General features: G+C 53.7%; 1 protein-coding gene across 2 annotated transcripts in view; it reads left to right on the forward strand.

Annotated features, from left to right (window-relative positions):
• Window positions 1–743: 743 nt before the first annotated feature.
• The window catches only part of ANKS6 (ankyrin repeat and sterile alpha motif domain containing 6), a 49,347-nt gene continuing 30,450 nt past the window's right edge, over window positions 744–19,640 (forward strand). For both annotated transcript variants that reach the window (XM_059411209.1, XM_059411210.1), the window contains exons 1-10: window positions 744–1,132; window positions 6,046–6,548; window positions 9,023–9,067; window positions 9,747–9,951; window positions 10,926–11,032; window positions 12,621–12,769; window positions 13,744–13,942; window positions 14,729–14,778; window positions 17,737–17,946; window positions 19,065–19,218. In XM_059411209.1, coding sequence (XP_059267192.1) covers window positions 777–1,132; window positions 6,046–6,548; window positions 9,023–9,067; window positions 9,747–9,951; window positions 10,926–11,032; window positions 12,621–12,769; window positions 13,744–13,942; window positions 14,729–14,778; window positions 17,737–17,946; window positions 19,065–19,218 — 1,978 coding nt within the window. In that variant the 5' untranslated portion in view covers window positions 744–776. The remainder of the gene's footprint in view (window positions 1,133–6,045; window positions 6,549–9,022; window positions 9,068–9,746; window positions 9,952–10,925; window positions 11,033–12,620; window positions 12,770–13,743; window positions 13,943–14,728; window positions 14,779–17,736; window positions 17,947–19,064; window positions 19,219–19,640) is intronic.

The following is a 19,640-nucleotide window of genomic DNA, read 5'->3' on the forward strand; positions in this document are numbered from 1 at the left end:
CAGTATGCACGAGCATCACCCGGAGGGCTTGCTAAAATACACGTAGCTGGGCCCCACACGCGAATTTCTGATCCCGTAGGACTGGGGTGGAGTCAGGAAATTTGCATTTGTAACAGTGTCCCAGATGGTGCCGATTCAAGAATCACTGATGAAAAGAGAGGAAGTACAGGAGGCGCTTGTAGCCTTAATCCCCAGGTACGGACCGGCTCTGAAGGCCCCACAGGACATCCCGGGGGCCGGGTGCAGAGTGGACCCATCCGAGCCTCGCTTCAGCCAACAACTGGGAAGTTGCAGCTGTGCGCCCGGCGCCGGCGGGGCAGGGGGCAGCTGCGCGCCACAGGCCCGGCCCGAGCGGCGGCGGACCCAGACCCGGTGGTTCCGAGCTCGCTGCGTGAGTGGGCTGGAGCAGGCGCTCCGACCTCCGCGCGGGACAGGAAGTCCCCTGAGCCGCCGGGGAGGGCCGTCACCCGGCGCCCCACGGGCAGAGGCGGGCCGGTTAGCCTCAGAGCTTTCCGGAACTCACTGTCCCTCCTGGCGCGGCGAGGACGCGCGGCCCGGCCTGGCCTCCAGCGCGCGCCCGGCACACAGTAGGCGCGCGGCCCCGCCCCCCTGGCGCGCGCCCGGCACACAGTAGGCGCGCGGCCCCGCTCCCCCGGCGCGCGCCCGGCACACAGTAGGCGCGCGGGCGGCGGGCGGAAGGGGGCGCTGGCGCGCGGTATCCGGGGGCGGAGCCGGCGCGGCGGGCCAGACCGAGGGGCGCGGGCCGCCGGGCCGCGATGGGCGAGGGCGGGCTCCCCCCGGCCTTCCAGCTGCTGCTGCGTGCTTGCGACCAGGGCGACACCGAGACGGCGCGGCGGCTGCTCGAGGCGGGGGCGGCGGAGCCGGCGGAACGCAGCGCGGAGCCCGAGGCGGGCGCGGAGCCGGCGAGGGCCGAGGCGGCCGGGCCCGGGGCGGCGGCGGCGGCGGCCGGAGCTCCAGTGCCCGTGGACTGCTCGGACGAGGCGGGCAACACGGCGCTGCAGTTCGCCGCGGCCGGGGGCCACGAGCCGCTGGTGCGCTTCTTGCTGCGCCGCGGCGCCTCGGTCAACAGCCGCAACCACTACGGCTGGAGCGCGCTCATGCAGGCAGCCAGGTGAGGGGCCCGGGATCCCCGGGGGTGGTGTCGGCGGTCCCCGGAGCCGGGCGGGCTCAGGTGGCCGGCCCTGTCTGGCGCCCCTGCAGACGGCCCGGGAGGTAACGAGTCAAGAACTCGTTCGAGAGAGCTGGAATGGTAAACTTTGAGCAGCTTGGGATTCTACAAGAAGTGGGAGCGCTTTCTAACAATAAAATCAGAATCTTAGAAACAGCGGGCTTTTCGAAACAATCTGAAGACCGCGTTGAATAGAATCTTAGAGACTTATCATCCTAGAGGTGTTCATTCATCCTTTCTTGCAACACGAGTTTCCTAAGAACCTACCTACCTACCCTTCCTAGGCTGGGTGATAGGGACACTATGGGAGCCAGGCACAGCCGCATCAGGAGCAGCTCAAGCGCCAGTGGGCAGACCAGACAAGAGATGATGGGGAAAGGGCAGGGAGCTCTGGGGATGGCAGACCCAGTTCGTGGAAGTGGAGGAAGGTTTTTGGTAAGAATGATGTATATTTTCAGGTCGAGACTGGGTAAGAATTAACCAGGACAGAAGAAGTGGGAGGGGGGAAGGGCGTGATAGGAGGCTCACGCAAATGTTTGAAAGCAAACATGAACGTAAGGCATTGGTAGGACTGCTAGAAGGATGTCAGTCCTAGGAGGGGACTGGAAGTAGTGGGAGAGGCGCCCCCCTCCCCGCCCCCCCCCAGAGGAGTCAGATGCTGTGTGACAGGGCTGAGAAAGATGAGGTATCCTAAGGGCCCTGGGGAGCAATAGAAGGTTCTAGGCAGAGTGAGTGACAGAATCAGATTTATGTTTTGGGAAGATCACTTTCACTGCAGGGTGAGGACAGATTGGAGGGATGGGCTAGTGTCGGAAAGCTTGGTTCGCAGGCGATTGCAGCAGTCTAGGGAGAGGTCATGGTAGCCTGAACCAGAGCAGAGAGAACAGTGGAGAGCAACTAGATGTTTGAGATGTTCTCAGGAAGCAGGATGAAGGGGATTTGAAGCGCTGGTGGGAGGGGGACTCTGATATTCAGTAAAGTCCCTCACCCCTGTTGGCCATCATCTTAGGCCGCAGGCACCCCTCAGTTTGGTCTCTGGTGGGTGTTTTAGTATCAGAAATGGTTACATTTGGGGCACCTGGGTGGCTCAGTCGGTTGGACGTCTCCCTTTGGCTCAGGTCATGATCTCAGCGTCCTGGGTTCGAGCCCCACATCCTGCTCCCTGCTTAGGGGGAAGCCTGCTTCTCCCTCTCCCACTCCCCCTGTTTATGTTCCTTCTCACTGTGTCTCTGTCAAGTAAATAAATAAAATGGTAAAAAAAAAAAAATGGTTACATTCATGTTTTATCCTATTCTAAAAATGGTAAGCTTTTTTGAGCACTTTTTGTGTCAAGCATGGGTTTCAGTGAAGTAATTCATTTAATCCACAAAAACCTTGGCCTGTGTAAGTACTATTGTCACCCCCATTTTACAGATGAGGAATTGAGGCTCAGAGAGTTAACTTCTCAAGGCCACACAGCTTTTAAGTGGCAGAGCCACATTCACACCCTGGCGGGTGGTTCCAGAGCCTGTGCTCCCTGGCCTCTGTTCTAGGCCACCAATCCTGTAAGCTGACTATTTCCTCTTGGTCTTGGCCACGGGGAAGCTCCTTGACAAATTGGCCAAATGCTAAAAGGACAGGTTGCATGGTGTTTACTTTGGTCCTAACTTCACCCTTGGCCTCTTTACTTTCCTTCTCCTGCCCTTCATTTCTCTGCCTGCCAGTGTGGCCTCTCTGCCCAGTACTTTGGGCAGTAGGACTTTGTGCCAGGTCTTTTTTTTTTTTTTTTTTTTTTTTAAAGATTTTATTTATTTATTTGTCATAGAGAGAGAAGCGAGAGCAAGCACAGGCAGACAGAGTGGCAGGCAGAGGCAGAGGGAGAAGCAGGCTCCCCGCCAAGCAAGGAGCCCGATGTGGGACTCGATCCCAGGACGCTGGGATCATGACCTGAGCCGAAGGCAGCCGCCCAACCAACTGAGCCACCCAGGCGTCCCAGGTCTTTAAACACAGGTGTTAATTGCCGAAATTAGTTGGTAATCACAGCTGCTGTTCAGAAAGCCCCACACTTCCCCATCCTCAGTAATTACGTATTAGAAACGGAGCATCCACAAAATTCTCCCAGCCTTCCCTGAATTGTTTTATATTTTCAGCCCAATTGAATGACCTCTTGGGCTACCTGTGGGTTCAGAAAGTATTCCAGGTGTCAGCATTTCAGTTCAAATTCTCTCCTTTTCTTTCTATCTGATAATGTTTTGTACCAGAGGAGCTGGAGTTTGGGGTTTTAGGGTCTAGGTTCAAGTTTTGACTCTTATCACTTTCAAAAGAAGAGGCTCTGCTTACCATTCAGGTCTTCAGTTTCCTCATCTGTGAAATGGGCATTATCAGTTTATTTCAAGGTTTATTGGGGCGCGTGGGTGGCTTAGTCATTAAGCATCTGCCTTTGGCTCAGGTCATGATCCCAGGGTCCAGGGATTGAGCCCCGTGTCGGGCTCCCTGCTCAGCAGGAAGCCTGCTTCTCTCTCTCCCTCTGCCCCTGATTGTGTTCCCTCTCTCACTGTGTCTCTCTCTGTCAAATAAAATAAAATCTTAAAAATAAATATTTCAGGGTTTATTAAGATCAAATGAGATAAAAATGTGACAGTACCTTTTAATCTGCTGTGAGGAGTTATCCTAGGTTTTATTTTACGCTTGAAAACGAAATAGTGTGGTTTTTAAAAATTCTCTACTTCCATGGAGGATAAATGAGTTCTGTGGTCCTTTCCATGGCCCACCTCTGGACCATTCTCTGCTTGGCTATGCCAGTCATTTATTTAACACCATCTACTGAGCCCCACTGTCGGTCAGCCCCCCGTCCTGTCCTCCGAGAGCGCACGATCTAACAGGCAGACATAATGGTAGAAGGAAGGCTCAGGTGCATCCTAGAGGCGAGGACCGGGGGACTTCAGGTGCCTAGATGAAGGGCACCTGAACTCATGGCGGGAAGGGGTCCTGGAAGCTGCTCAGAGGGCGTGAACTCCGAGCTGAATCCTGAAGCAGGATGGTATACTTAGGAAAGACGAACAGGGGAGTGCTCTGGGCAGAGAGGCAGGACGGCAAAGGCAAAGTCATGGGAGGAGTAGAATTGGTGAGTACAGGCCAGAGTGGCGGGGATGCCGTGGGGGTTGGGTGGACATGAAGTTGACTTGGTCAAGGTGGACAGGCCTCTTCAGGCCGTCAGCTTGGAGCAATCCTGCCACAGAGGATGGGCGAGAAGGAATACGACTGGAGGTAGGGAGACAGGCTGGGGTTGAAGTTTTCTGCATTTGAGCTTGTGGTTTTGATTTGCTTCCTTTCTGCTTTTGGAGAAGAGGAGGGACAGGCCCAGTCCCCCTAGAGCTGGAGGAGCCAGTTCACAAGCTCTCCCTCCAGAGGCTGAGGTGACCCGGTGCCGTTAAGGTTCACGTCTCTGTAGGTATTTTTAAGTTCAGATCAGAGTTTGGCCTTGGCTCTGCCTCCACAGGGAGAAGGGAGGCCCTAGGTTTATAGGAGGTACGAAACTCACTTCCGGAAAGGAGGGGAATGCGACAAGAGAACCAAAACGCTGCCTCGCAGATGGAGACGTTACGCAGGCATTATGATCTGGTGCTCCGGACCCCTTTCCCGTCATTCTTTTTGGTTAGTCCAAGGCTCCTTCCAGCTCAGACACTCGCTGTTCAGCCCCAAGTGTGCCAACCAAAACCCTGCAAAACAGATCTTTCCTGCCCTCTGGTGGCTAAAGAAGGCAGAGGTTTTGCTGGGAAGAGGTATCTGTTTTCCTGGTATTGGTGTTGGTTGGTGGTCGCTTCTGTGTCTCCCTGGCCAGCTCCAGCTTCCTGGAGGAGGGCCCCGCCCAGGCCCAATTCTTAGCCCCTGGCAGCCTGCATTCCTGCCAGCAGGTGGCAGCAGGCTTCTGGTGAGCCCATCTCTGCTGACCAGAGCCGGGCTACTCCTCTTGGCATGGAGTGCCCTGGCTCATCTTGAAGGACCTTCTGCATGTGTTTGGGGATGGGTAGACATGAGTCAGCCCTGAGCCCTGCCTACGGGAGTCAGCACAGATAGAAGTAGATTGCAAGGCTACAAAGCGAAATAAAATGAACTCTCTGGGATGTGGGAAGCAGCATGGTGTAGGGGAAAAAGTGGGGACATCAGGATTCAGACAGACCTGGGTTCTGACCCTGACACCACTTCTTACCAGTTGGGTGACATCGGTACTTAGTGTAACATAAAAGGTCAAATGATCATTAAAACATCTAACACTTATGCAGTGCTCCTTTGGCCAAGCACTGTTCTGAGTGCTGCATGTATTCTCTATTAATATATACTAACTCGTCGCATCCTTAACAGCCCTTGAAGCAGACACAGTGATATATCCCTGTTTTCTAGGTGAGGCAATGAAGGCATGAAGAAGCTGAAGTTCTTTCTCAGGGTCGTATAGCTAGTGATTGGCAGAGCTGGATTTGAACCCAGACAGAGCAGTTGTTCACGTTTGATGGTGGACCTGCAGGGCCAGCACAGTGCCTGGCACCAGAAGAAGACCTTTTACTCTGGGGCACCTGAGTGGTTCAGTTGGTTAAGTGGTTGCCTTCGGCTCAAGTCATGATACCAGGGTTCTGGGATCGAGCCCCACATCGGGCTCCTTGCTGAGCAGGGAGTCTGCTTCTCCCTCTCTGCCTGCTGCTCTGCCTGCTTGTGCGATCTCTCTGTCAAATAAATAAATAAAATCTTTAAAAAGAATGAGAAGACCTTTTACTCTAAGTTGCTATTATGACTTTAATAATTAATGACAGATGAGAATTACATAAGCTGTCTCAGTGTCAGTGCTCCATGTTAGCGTCACTAATTCTCTGTCTTCCTGGCAGATTTGGGCACGTGAGTGTGGCACATCTCCTTTTGGACCATGGGGCTGATGTCAACGCCCAGAACCGGCTAGGGGCCAGTGTGCTCACTGTGGCCTCTCGGGGTGGCCACCTGGGCGTGGTGAAGCTACTTCTGGAAGCTGGTGCCTTTGTGGACCATCACAGCCCCTCCAGCGAGCAGCCGGGGGCAGGGGACAGCAGGGACGAGCTGTTGGACATCACAGCCCTGATGGCTGCCATCCAGCATGGGCACGAGGCCGTAGTGCGTCTACTGATGGAGTGGGGTGCGGACCCCAATCGCGTGGCCCGAACTGTGGGCTGGAGCCCGCTGATGCTGTCAGCGCTCATTGGGAGGCTTGGCGTGGCCCAGCAGCTGGTGGAGAAGGGGGCCAACCCTGACCACCTCAGTGTGCTAGAGAAGACGGCCTTCGAGGTTGCACTGGACCGCAAGCATAGGGATCTTGCAGACTACCTGGACCCACTGACCACGGTCAGGCCCAAGACAGGTCAGGCTGTGCTGCCACCAACCTGGACCCTAAATGGCGTTTAAATGACAAAAGCTGAGGCTTACCCAACCAGAGGGCATGTACAAATCAGAGTCTGGCCTACAGAACAGTGGGTCTTAAGTTGTGCTGTGCATAAGAATCAGTTGGAGAGCCTATTATTTGCGGGTTCAAGGGCCACCTTCTGGAGTGATTTGGTATCTGTGGGAAGAGCCTGGAACCCCCATAGCAAGGACCCTTCTTTTCAACCAGACAGTTCTGATGCAGGAGGTTCGGGGATCTTTCTAGAATAGAGGTCAGCAGACTTTTTCTGCAAAGGACCAGATAGTAAATATTTTAGACTTTGCAGGCCAGCCTCTGTCAAAACCACTCAATTCTGTTAGAGAGAAAGCGGCCGTACGTTATATGTCAATGAGTGAGTATGGCGTGTTCTAGTAAAACACTAATTACCAAAATAAGCTGGGAAGCAGATTTGGCCCAGGACTGTAGTTTACTGTAGAACAATGTGCCCTCTGCCCATGGAGACCTTGGCCTCTGTAGGGGAGACAGGCAAGAAGCAGGAAATAAACATTAAGTATATAGTATGGTAGGTGGGCAGTACCGTGCTGGGGGTGGGAGATGGGCAAGGCTGAGGTTTGGGAGTGGTGGTGATTGGGGCGATGCAGGCTGCCCCTGGTGGGTGGCCTCCTGGAGCAGGTGAGATGGCAGCTGGCTAGCAGGAGCTGAGGGAGTGCTCCAAACAGGCTCTCAGGGAAGAGCCTTCAGGTAGGCCAGCAGCAAGGGCAAAAGTGTGTTCTTAGTGATAGATTATTAAATAAATAACCATTAGCCTCTAGCTATTTTTGTGAGATGCCAAGAAATTCGCCTGGAAGACACCCCCTGCCCCAGTTCTCTCCCTCTTGTGAGCTACAAGAAGGTACCCCCCGAGCCCTACTGGGGTTGTTCCTGGGCTCGGGCAGGGTCCCCAGTCTGCTCTGCTGCAGATGGCAACCCTGGCATCTGGAAGGAGGAGGGAACCCTCAGTGGCACAGCTCCCCCAGCCTCCTGGGGTCAGGCTAGAGGGTGAGTGATTGTTTTGTATGTTTTGTATCAGATGGTTGCTTAGCAACCATCACACAGGCCAGAGGACTCGCTTTTTCCTCAAAGGGTCTTGCCATGAGAAGGCTCCGCCCACAACAAATTAGACTTTTATATACTTAAAGGAATGTGACATATTTAAAACTGAGATGCAGAATCCTTTCTTAATAGTATTGCACTAGCAGAATTAGACACTTAGTCTCATGGTCCTGTCCGTATGTCTCTGTGAGAAGCTTGGAGTTACGGAATACCCTCTCTGGGGTGGGTGCCAGTCACTGGTCAAGAGAACAAAAATTGCTGTGTGGATTTCTGGAGCATTTCCCATTTCTATTCTTGATCTCTGAAATCACCACATCGTCCCTATGTTAACATGTTATCCCCCTGTTGTTGGTGAGGAGAGTGATCATTCTGGAAACACACACTCACTTTCCAACACGCTCACTTCAAACTTGGTGATCCCTGCACCAGGCGGCAGCTTCCTCCCAGGTGCTTGAGGGGGCTGGCCCGGCCCAGAGAGTTAGCCCAGAGCCACAGGTTCCCCTGGCAGCTCTCACACCCCTCACAGTTCCCCTTCCACGAACTCTGTCTCTGGAGTTCGTGGAATTGCCAGAAGTCTTGCATTCGGCCACCTACAGGGATGCTGGTGCTGAGGATGTCTGTTTTCTAACAGTAGCACAGTACCTACCAGCTCAGGCTCGGAGGAAGGTGACCGATGGAGAGGGGCCAGCATGAGGTGGGTACAACAAGGCCCAGGTTTGGGGATAGGCGTGGCCTCCCGTACCAGCTGGGCTGCAGGGACCAAGGTAAAAACATCAGGGGGTTTGCAGGGGGCCACATCTGCAAGGCTGTGCAGACTCAGAGTTGTTCAGATTGCTTCTTATTTGGGAAGGAAAACAAAAGTGAACATTGGGCTGTTCTGGTGGCCACATCCATGACCTCCCCCTATGCTCAGCTGCTTAGTGTCTCCATTCTCTCCTTTGGGATTATCTCAGGGTTGTACCTTTAGTTTTTAGTAGAGAAAACTCGCTTTTTTTTTTTTTTTAATGTTTTTTCATAGGAATCCAGATTTTTCCAAGACCATGCTTTCCTCTCCTAAGAGACGACATCCCAAAGTTTGGAATACCCCAAAATGATTGCTTTATAGGTGTGGGATCAGGAAATGTTCTGCTTCTTCAGGTTTTGTTGGCCTGTTGACTACCCAAGTTCTGTCTTGGGGGAATCTACAGACACTCTCTAACTCTTCCAGAAAGGCTGCCGGGCTCATCTGTTACATGGGTCTCTGATCAGATTGCTTGGGAAACCAGATCACTTTTAAAGCTAGGCTGTATTGTTACATGTGGGTGACTTTTCTATTCTATTAAATCTTTTGTGGTTAACTTTAAAAATCTTTGTTTACCTAGATGAGGAGAAAAGGCGGCCTGATATTTTCCATGCATTGAAAATGGGTAAGCACTTTAGAAAATCTTTTTGGAGATTTATGGATATAGGGACATTCTCCCAACCTAGTATTTGTAATCCATTTCAAGGCCACCCAGAGTGTTTGAGAAAGAAACAGGCATTTTGTTATTTCCTGACTCGGTGGTTTCACACAGGGTGGTTCAGCCCCTGGAGACTGGTAGTCATTATGATGCTTTACACACAAATTCCAGACTGCTCTCCCAGCCCCCCACCCCCACCCTCCTGCCAAACCCTGTGGCTATGTTCTGGCTTTTCCCTACCTCTGAAATGCTTCATGGCCTACCTACCCACTCCACTCTCATTGTGATGAAGCCAGAACTCTCTCCTGTTGTAGACCCCACCTCCAGGAAGCCCTCCCTGATCCTCACTCCCCAGGGAGATCTGAGCTGTCTGCAACACATTGCCCTTCATGTTCCTTCATCTGTTCTCTTGGGATATCAATAACACTTCTCTCTTTTAGAAAAACTATTTTTGTTCTTGCCTCCGACCCTTACCAAGAGATTTGAGGATGGGGGGCTCCCTCTTCTTCACCTTTGTCGCCCCTCTGATGCCCAGCACCCCAGTGCAGAGGCAGGCTGAGCACCTGTTTGTTACTGAAACCTGCTGGGTAAGTCATCCGGCAGCCCGCTGCCTGCAGACCACCAGATCTCCCTCTTCTGTTTGCAGGAAACTTCCAGCTGGTCAAAGAGATTGCAGACGAAGACCCCAACTATGTGAATCTGGTCAACGGGGATGGGGCCACCCCGCTGATGCTGGCAGCGGTCATGGGACAGCTTCCTCTGGTGCAGCTGCTGGTGGAGAGGCATGCTGACGTTGACAAGCAGGACAGCGTGCATGGCTGGACGGCCCTCATGCAGGCCACTTACCACGGGTCAGTACCAGCTCTGCTCCCTCCATGGAAGGCTTACGATACCCTGAGCTCAGATAGGTTTCTTGAAGGGGTTTTCTGGTCCCGAGAAACTACAGATGAACTCAAGGGCTGGGAAGACCTTGAGGCACACACACACACAAATCAAAGTGGTGCACGCTCATTCTATCCTGCGTTCCTATTCTGTGTCCTGATGCCCGTGACCTTATCACAGAATTCACCAGTGCCCATAAAAACTGTGCAGCAGGAACATTTTATGCAGGCAGATAAGTGGCTCTAGTAGATTTCAGTGGAACAGTGGTCGGTTGGTTTGGAGTGTTCACACTGCTGTCCTTAAGTTTGTGTCCCACTGGAATCATTTCCATGAGCCATTCATACCGTTGGCTTCTCAGCAACTGGCAGTGAATCTTGTCCTCACCCTCTCCTTCTGAATAGGCACCGCCATTGACTGGTGCTTCTGTTCTCCTCCTGTTCTCCCTCTCCCAGGGAGGCTCACCCAGAGACCAGGAGCTGCAGACCTTCTTACAGTGGCTCGGTGGTCTGATTCCACATAACAGGCCCTTCCTTCCCTGTTTCAGGTGATCACAGCACTCTCCCGTGTCATCTCAAAGTAGTTTGTTTTACTGTTTGGTCAGCCTCGGGCTTCTGCATCAGACACCTTGGCCTATGTGGGGCTTCTACAGTGTGGGTGTCCTGATTTAGGGCAGGAGGAGTGGGGAATTTATATGTGGGTGTGTTGGCCACGTAGTTTTCCTTTGGTTTGTGGAAAGAACACCTCGGCTTTGGTTTCCATCACATTCGCGTCTGATCAGCCCATGGGGTAGGGAAGGAGGAGTGTGAGACCCTTGGCAGCTTTCCACGCCCTTCTTTTGGGCTCTGGGATGGGGCACTGTAGTTAATACCGTCAGCTTGCCCAGGAACAAAGCCAGGCTTTCGCTTTCAGTGCCTCTAACTCTGGCTTTTTCTTTCCTCCCCAGGAATAAGGAAATTGTCAAATATCTGCTAAACCAAGGGGCTGATGTCACTCTTCGTGCAAAAAACGGGTACACGGCCTTTGACCTAGTGATGCTGCTGAGTGATCCTGGTGGGTTGTTTCTGGAAAAGGGTTGTAAACCTGCACAGCCTTTCTCTGGCTAGGAATGGAGAGAGTCGTCTTTGTTTTCAGCCCTTGCTTACTCATGGGGGAAGTCACTCTTAAGCCCCAAGGGGCTCACCACGGGTCCTCAGACAAGGGGCTTCCTTCCTCAGTAAAGGCTGGGCTGGCACCAGGTAAACCTCTGGGCTTCTCCAGCACCGGCCTTCAGGGAGTCTCCTAGGAGGGAAGGCCAGCGAGACACGAATCTGCCTCAGTGGGCCACACAAGCCCCAGAATGGTACCAGGGCTTTGGAGCCAGAAACCCTGACTCTCAGGAAAACAGAAAGGCCCCTTTGACAAGGAGAAGCAGACATGAAGCCATGGCCCCCTGTGCTGAATTGTGTAGGTAGAGGCCGCTGGGTCAAGGGCACTCTGCTGGCAGTGTCGCCATCCATACTCCCATGTTTCTTGGTCCCCGCAGGCATCTGCTGCTCCCCTTGGGCCCTCCCGAACTGTGACAGACCCTCCTCTCAGACCTGAGGCATCCAGTCAGGCAACTCAGGGATCAGAGTCTGTTTGTCTGTCCTGTCTCCTGTTGCCCTGGAGTTTCAGTCCAGGGAAGGAGAGAGGCTGGGAGGCCCTTCTGACCCACAGACTTTGAGCTGTGAGCCAGATCCCAGCCTGCTGGCCTTGGCAGAGGTCTTTACCTCCTGGGCTACGGGGTGGTGGGCCGGAGCGCCCTACCTCATCACTGGCATTGCCCCCACCGCAGACCCCATGTACCTGCCTGGTTCCATTTCATCCTCACAGGGTGTGTGAGGGGAAGCAGAGCTGCATGTCCCCATGTGGAGGGGAGGTGACCAGGGTCAAGAGAGATGGCTTGACCTAGCCGGCGAGTTGGGGTCCTCTGCCCAAGTCCAGTAAGCTCGCTTCGCCTCATCAGAGACCCTCCCGGTGTGCCAAGAGTTTGTGTCCTCCGAACTCATCCCTGCATCACGCACCCTTTCCTCACACAAACTCGTGTCTCTCTGTGTCTCTTCTCCCTTGGCTTCCGATCACTTCCCTACCCTCTCGCTAGTCGATTTTTTTTTCCTAGTGAGTTTTTTTAAACAAACTTTTTGCCTGAAATTTTCAAAGAAACACATGCTTATTATTGAACACTTGGAGTGAAAAAAAAGAAAAGTTATCAAGAGGAAAACACTGTTAATAGTTTGTAGTGTTTTCTTGTCAATTTCACTTATTGCGTTGTTTTGTTTTGGTAACCCAGGTAATAATAACAAGACCCAACCTCTCTTAAGCTCTTACCTAAGGCAGGAATTCCCTTGAATCCTCCACATGCCTTCCTGTGGTGCCTACTGGCAGCCCTTTCCAGAGACCCAGAGACTCACTCACCTGCCGTTGCACAGCCAGGGAGGGGCCGAGGCAGACCCAAAGCCCCCGCCATCGGCTGCAGAGTCTGTCCTCTTAAACCATGCTGCCCGTCGATCTTTCTGTGGGGAAATGAGTTCTGAGGCCAAGCGGGGTCTCCTTGAGCCCCCTCCCCTCCGTAGCCCAATGGACGTATTTGCAGGTAAAGCGCTGCCTTTTGTGTCCATAGACACGGAACTTGTTCGACTGCTGGCATCTGTCTGCATGCAGGTGACTAAAGACAAAGGCCGGCCCAGCCACCCACCACCTCTGCCGCACTCGAAGGCTCGACAGCCCTGGAGCGTCCCAGTGCTGCCCGATGACAAAGGCGGGCTTAAGGTTGGCCTTTTCCTGTCCTCCAGGGCTAGAGAGAGAGCGAGGCTGACAGGCTGCAGGATGCCTGCCGCTTCCTACTGACGCCGGGCTGGTTTCAGCTAGGGTGAGGGCGGCCCAGCAGGAGCAGGAAGTAAACTGGGGGTGAGCAGTGAGCATGGCAGATATGGGGGGAGATCCAAATGCCTCTCCTCCCAGGCCATGTGTGTGCGGCGTCTGTATCTGCACGTGGGATACTGCTGCTGGTGCTGTTCTCCGGTCTCCCCGCTGCCCATGGGCCTGCATCTGTCGCTTTCTGGAAATTCCAGAATGACCTCCAGTTACTCATTGCTAACTGCGAGCCGAGTATTCTTCTTTGAATTTCCCATGCTCCCCATCTTCTCTACTTGCCTGAAATCCACCTTCCTCTCCGCCATCCTGTCTGGGGTTCTGGCACCTCCATGATCTGCATGCTTGGCCCCCTGTGCCTGTGCATCGCTCACGCAAGCCCCAGGTCTTCCTCTTGCTGTCATTCGCAGAGGTCCCTGCAGCCCCGTCCTCGCTGCCGCCGTGGCCGCGCCCTCCTGGCCTCCCCTCCCGGTGTGTCCCAGGGTTATGGGACACCCTGGGGGGGGTGGTGGTACCGGTCCCCTCTCTCAGTGGGGGGTGGTACAGGTCCCCCCTCTCTCAGTGGGGGGACGTCAGCTGCTGGAGCAGGTGCCCCAGGCCTTGCAGTGTCCACTGACATCTCTCACTCACACAGGAATTGGGAGAGGAGGTTACACAGTGACTGATATTACCGTGTTTGGCATCACCTCTTGTCCATCTGTCTGTCCCCGACTCACTATAAGACTCCGAGCAAGTGGGCACCCCATCTGGGTGGGGTGGGGAGAACTTGTCATGCGCCCGGGGAGCAGAGGGGAAGCCTGTGTAAAGTGTAGTCCCCACCCCCAGGCTGGGTGTTCCTGGAGCACGACCTCTGCTCTGCATTTCCTTGGCAGTCCTGGTGGAACCGAATGTCCAATCGGTTCCGGAAGCTCAAACTGACGCAGACCCTGCCCCGTGGGCTCTCCAGCAACCAGCCTTTGCCTTTCTGTGATGAGCCAGAGTCAGCACTGGACTCCACGATGCGGGCATCCCCCCAGGATAAGCTAAGTCGCCTGGGGCTTCAGGCTGTCGCCCCTACCATGAAAGAGAATGGTAAGAAAACACTGCATGTGCTGTAGAATTCTCAGAATGGTCAGACCCAAATTCTCTGCCTTTTGTCCTGTCTCCTGGGCTGATGTCAGAGGGGAGATGCTTATTGGGATGTGACACAGGAGCAGAGTGGCTGGTCTGGGGAAGGACTGAGAAGCAGGGACACCAGTGCAGTCAGCATGGTAGAGTGGGGATGGTGGTGGTGAGAGTCCCTGGCCTCGGTCCCACACACCCTGCTGAGGGACCAGAGGCCAGGCCCTGCCTGTCCCTTGCCTCTGATAGGTGCTTTCCCCACCTGTCCAGGATGATTGGTCTCTAGCATTGGAAGGTTTTAAAATAGAATGAGTTATCTGGTGGGGGCTTGTGGGGTAGGTAATGGACTTCCCACCGCTGGAGATGTTCAACAGATTGGATGACTTTGCCAGGGGATCAAAGGAGAATCCCACACTGATTGGACAGTTGATTAAATCACATCCCTTCTACCAGACTCCCAGCCCCTAGACGAGCTCCTTCAGCAGCGCTGTTTGAGACAGACTATTGAGCTGGGTCCTCCACTGTCTGACCCGCATGGCAGTGGTTTATGGAAAAGCTGAAAACATGCTTCAAGAGATACCTTTTAAATATTTTCCTTCTGTTCAGATATTGAATACCAATTATTATTAAATATTAAATCACTCAGGAGAGTTGGTTTTCCAGGATGAATGCTGACCTTGTCACTCTTCCTCATGCCGTGAACCCGTTTGGAGTTGGAGGGGGGATCATTTCAGGAAATTTCCATTTGTCTCTCAGGTCCTGGGAGCACGAGAGGAGACAAAGAAGATGTGTTATTGACCACCATGGTGAGTGTGGGGCTTTTCTAAAAGCATTTCAGGTCTCTACTAGTCATGAGTTGATTGATTTACGAGGCTGGATATAGACATGTGTCTGTCTTTGTGGTGGTCACAGATGGGGTTGATATCAAAACGTGTGACCCTGGTCACAGCTCTGGCACTGAGGGGGTGGGGAACAGATGCCAGCCAGAAGCCATGGGTAAGTCTGTGCTGGTGCTCAGTGGCCAGATGTCAGCCCTGATGGTGTTTGCAGGGAGGCAGCACTAAGGACAGGGCTTTGAATGGTAGGACTTGATGGGGGACATTGGACTCACTAATTTGGTTGTGGGGAGTCAGGAGTCATGGAGGAGGCTGTGCTTGCAGCCCGAGAGGCCTCTGTCTCTTCATCTGTGAACTAGAGGTGGGTCAGGATTAGTTTTGGCTATGAGTACCAGAAAGTCCTCAAATGACAGTGGCATAGACGAGACAGCAGCTTATTTTTCTCAAGTGCAGCTCAGGACTGGTACGTTGACCCATGGAATTAGGGACATGCTTCCTTCTACCCATACTTGGCTTCTGTTACCTAGACGGCTGCCAGAGCTGTGGCCATTCAAGCCAGCAGGAGAGATGAGGGGAGAGACAAGCGGCTGCGGGCACATACCACGTGCCTTTAAAGTTTCCTGAGAACCCACATGCCACTTCTGCTTATGTCAGGTCGGCCAGCATGCAGTCACGTGGGAGTCGCTGCACAGGAGGCTGGGAAATGCAGTCTCCGTTCCAGGTGGCTGTGTCTCATCATAGTGTCAGGGGTGTCTACTGAGGAAGATGTGGAAGACGGGTACTGGGGGACGGCTGGCAGTCTCTGACATAAGGGACGCTATTCCTCATGGTTGTTTGAATAAGTTTATCCCCAGGAAGTTCTTAGCATAGCGCCTGGCCCAGAAGGAGCTCACAGTTATCTGCTGTGTGACCTTGGACTTGTGACTTCCCCTCTCTGGACCTCATGTGCTTCTGTTTGAAATGAGACCCTCCTGGTTGGGGTTAAACTGAAGTCCATTTAGCTCTAGGACCCTAATCTGAAGGCTGACCAGGAGAGGGCAGTATTGGAGAGGAGAAGGGAGCAGAAGCTTCCCCAGTGAGGGCCTCAGCTGCCTCAGGGACCGGTGGCACCTGGAGCCCAATGCAGAGGGATCTGCTCTTTCAGCCTTGTCCTGCTGTGCGATAGGTATGAATCCCTGTCTCTAGACCAGTTTACCAAGGTGGGCACTTGTGCTGCCTCACACTTGCTAATCTCATTAAACAACAGCAGTTACTTTTGTATGAGAAGGGCTGTTGCCAAGATTTTGGAAGATGCAGTTGAGTATAAAGAAGAAACATAAAATCACCTTTGATGATACACAGGATCATGACGACATTTTGTGCTTTGTATCTTTTGAGTATTTTTCTAGCCGTATTTTAGCCTCTACGAGTATATGGCGTCCCTATATGACAGCGGCAAATACGTCTCACAGCTCTTACTAAGGGCCGGCCACCATTAGGAGCACTTAACATATGTTTGCCCATTCAGCCTCCCCTGCATTCCTGGGAGGTCGGCACTGTTCTCTTCCCTATGCTGTGCTGAGCCTGACCTAACTAACAGTTCGTCTGACCGTCTGTCGCATGCCATTAAACACTCGTTAGCCACAGCACGTAGAGTAGCCGCATGATACGACGCTCGTCATGGGACTGTGCCTCACAGACCAGTGAGGGCTCACCTGATGGACTTTGGGGTTTTAGTTGTTGTTTTCACAGATCTGATGAATATTCTTATGCCTCAGTTTCCCCTGCTTGCCTGACTGTTTCCTTGGGGATAAACCTCTAGAAATAGGATTTCTGGGTCAGTGGTCAGTGGGCATTGTCATGCCTTCCAGAAAGTTTGCAACAATTTAGACTCTGACCTCAAGGAGTGAAAATGCCTTTTGAGGGGTGAGCGCGTTGCAACCGGGTGCATCCCTAGTCCACTTCTCGTCCGACCCTCATTGCAGGTTGAGGTTACTGAGGTCCTGACGGGACAGCCCTGTTCACAGACTCTCAGAAGAGCTCGGGGAAGCCAGGGTGGGACCCAGGTTGCCCAGCCGCCACCTGCCGTGGCGCTTCCCCATCCCACCTCCTAATGCCTGGTGGAAGGTGCCGGCGTGCTGGGCTGCCCCTGGGCAGATGGAGGATGGCCAGGGAGCCCTGCCGAGTGGGCGTTTGCAGTCGTCCTAGTGGAGATGCACGCGTGCCCAGCTCCTGAGGCAGGTTTAGCTGTGGGATGCCCTTCCCTGCAAAGCACCATCTGGCACCAAGTCCACTGTCTTTTCTTAATTAAAGTTAGTGTGGACTGTGTGAATGCTTTTCCTTGACAATCCACCACTCATCATTGTGTGGATTTTATACTAACCCTAAATCACATTTTCAAAATATAAAATTACAGTTAAAAATGTCAGCAGTGGGAGGTGTGGCTGGAGTAGGAAGGGTGTGGCGGGATGGGGAAGGGAGTCTTTGCTGGGCTCACAGAGAGCCTGTCTGGGCCTCGTGGTCCCCCTGCCGTGCCCTGCCCCTTCCTCCTGAGACCCCCAGCTCTCCCCTCCGTCCTGCCCCTCTGGCTGCTGGGCCCTGCTGCATTCTGCTCCCTGGACCTGCAGTGCCCTTTTCCCCAGCCCCTCAGGGGTCCCTGTCACAGCACACTCAGCATCCCCTGCCCCCCCCCATCTCCCCATCCCCTCTGTCTCCATTCTAGCTGCTATCATGGACACAAGAAGCTGGGGACGGGAGCAGAGTAAAGGAGGGTATTGCTCGGTTGCTGGGAGGCGAGCAGAGGATACCGCATGGGTTTCCGGCAGGTTGTGTGTTGGGAGGGGTGAGGGGGTAGATGCAGGGGCCATTCTCTGAGAAGCGGGAGAAACCTGGAGAGTTCCATGAAGAGCCCCACTGGGGCTTGTCTAACCCACAGCCTGTCTTTTTCAGCTTCGCAATGGAGCCCCCTTCCCCAGACTCCCGAGTGACAAGCTGAAGGCAGTCATCCCCCCTTTCTTACCCCCTTCCAGTTTTGAGCTGTGGAGCTCCGATCGGTCCCGGACATGTCACAGTGGGAAGGCAGAGCCCGTGAAGACTGTGCTGCCCCAGAGAGCTGGCAGGGGTGCCCCCGTGGGCGTGGCTGGTGGGAGCACCGATGCTGTAAGTCGCCTGGCTGTGATCCTCACTCACTGCTCCCTGAAGTTGGGTTGTGCCGTGGGCAGAAGGGACCTCTGACCTGCTAATCCAGCAAGGTCGAAGGTTTTGTTTTCTTTTAAATGAGTGTTATCCTTTTGTCTCATGAATCCTACAACGGGACTTACTTTATAAACAGATTAAAATATGGTGTGAAGGGAATGGAAGTTGGGGGGCCCCCCTCTTTTCTGCCTTTTCTCTGGATCCCCGGAGCTCCATAGAGCACAGCCTGAAGACCTGATCTAATCCAACCTTCCCTTTAGTAGATGAGGAGACTGAGACCTGGAGAGGGCAAGTAACCTGCCATAGCGCACCCAGCTCTGTGGCCTGGGCCAGGAAGGGGAGTTAGGTTCTTGGTTTCAAACCAACTTCCACATGATATCATTGTTCAGGTCGATGACCAGGAGCAAACACTAGGAGGCAACTATATGCACTGCTGCTATTTTCTTATACTCACAAGGAGTGTGACGTCTAGCTTTTTTGCCCATGGTGGCTTGTGACTCCGTGGGCCTTGGGGTGTCTCTGTAATGTCCTGAGGCAGTCCCTCTCCTGAGGAGATTATCCCTTGCATGTAGGTGCCACACCATAGAATCAGTAAATGGCAGACCAAGAGTGACGATTTAGGACCCTGCGCTGCCATTGTGTTGAGGGACTGAAAGAACTGAGAACCTCCATCTCTCTGTAAAATGGGGTGAGCCTTGCTCGCAGCTGCCTCCTGGGACTATTGCAACAGCAAGTCTCTAGCAGGAGAGTGAGAGCCTGGCCCCTGGAGGGAATGAGCAGGGACAGCTAGCATCTAGTCTGTGCTGTGGGGGGAGGGGGTTGAGTGATGCTGAAAGTGGGGTGATTCGGGGACTGACACCACAGGGGCTCAGCCTGAGTTGGTGGTCTGGTTGTCAGCAGCTAGAGGTAAACTCACTTCTCAGGGGATGCCTGGCGCGCTGAGCACTGGTTGGCAGAGGTGTGTTGGGCTCAGGCATCAGCTAGGGTGAGCCAGGGGATCCGGGTCCCTCCCTGCTGTGATCGTGTGTGCCCAGAGGAGGGAGCAACAGACCCTAACCACAGCACCCACCTTATTCTTGCAGACTCCTGTCAGGCCTGTTAAATTTCCATCTCTCTCCAGAAGCCCCACCTCTCCTGCCAATTCTGGAAACTTCAACCACTCACCTCATTCCTCAGGTGGCTCCAGCGGGGTAGGGGGCTCGAGCAGGCATGGCGGGGAGCTGCATAACCGCTCAGGTGGGTACCAGGCAGGGCCACTCAGGGGAGGCAGGAGGGTCCCGTGGGGCTGCGGGTGTGGGCGGCCCCCCGCGCTTGCTCCGTGGATGGTCCCAGGAACAACTGCCCACACCCTGTCTTCCTCCCCGCTGTGGCTCAAGGAGTCTCCAGTGAATTCACAGCATTGCCTTTTGCCCTCCAGAATGGCACTTTCATACATGCATGAATATTCACAGCCACACGCAGCACCTGGCTGCCACCTTCCTGACGTCGGTGGTCGGTGCTCTCTCTCAGATCCTCTCTAGCCCTAGGCATTATCCCCTTCCCCTTTCCTCTCATAATCGAGCTTGCTAGTGGGTTTTGGGGCAACTGGGAGAGGGAACATCGTTGTCCACTCTGAGTATTGCGGTGAGGAAGTTTTTGACACAGCTCTGGAAAGTGGG

The sequence above is a fragment of the Mustela nigripes genome, chromosome 9 (assembly GCF_022355385.1).
Source record: "Mustela nigripes isolate SB6536 chromosome 9, MUSNIG.SB6536, whole genome shotgun sequence".
Lineage (NCBI taxonomy): Eukaryota > Metazoa > Chordata > Mammalia > Carnivora > Mustelidae > Mustela > Mustela nigripes.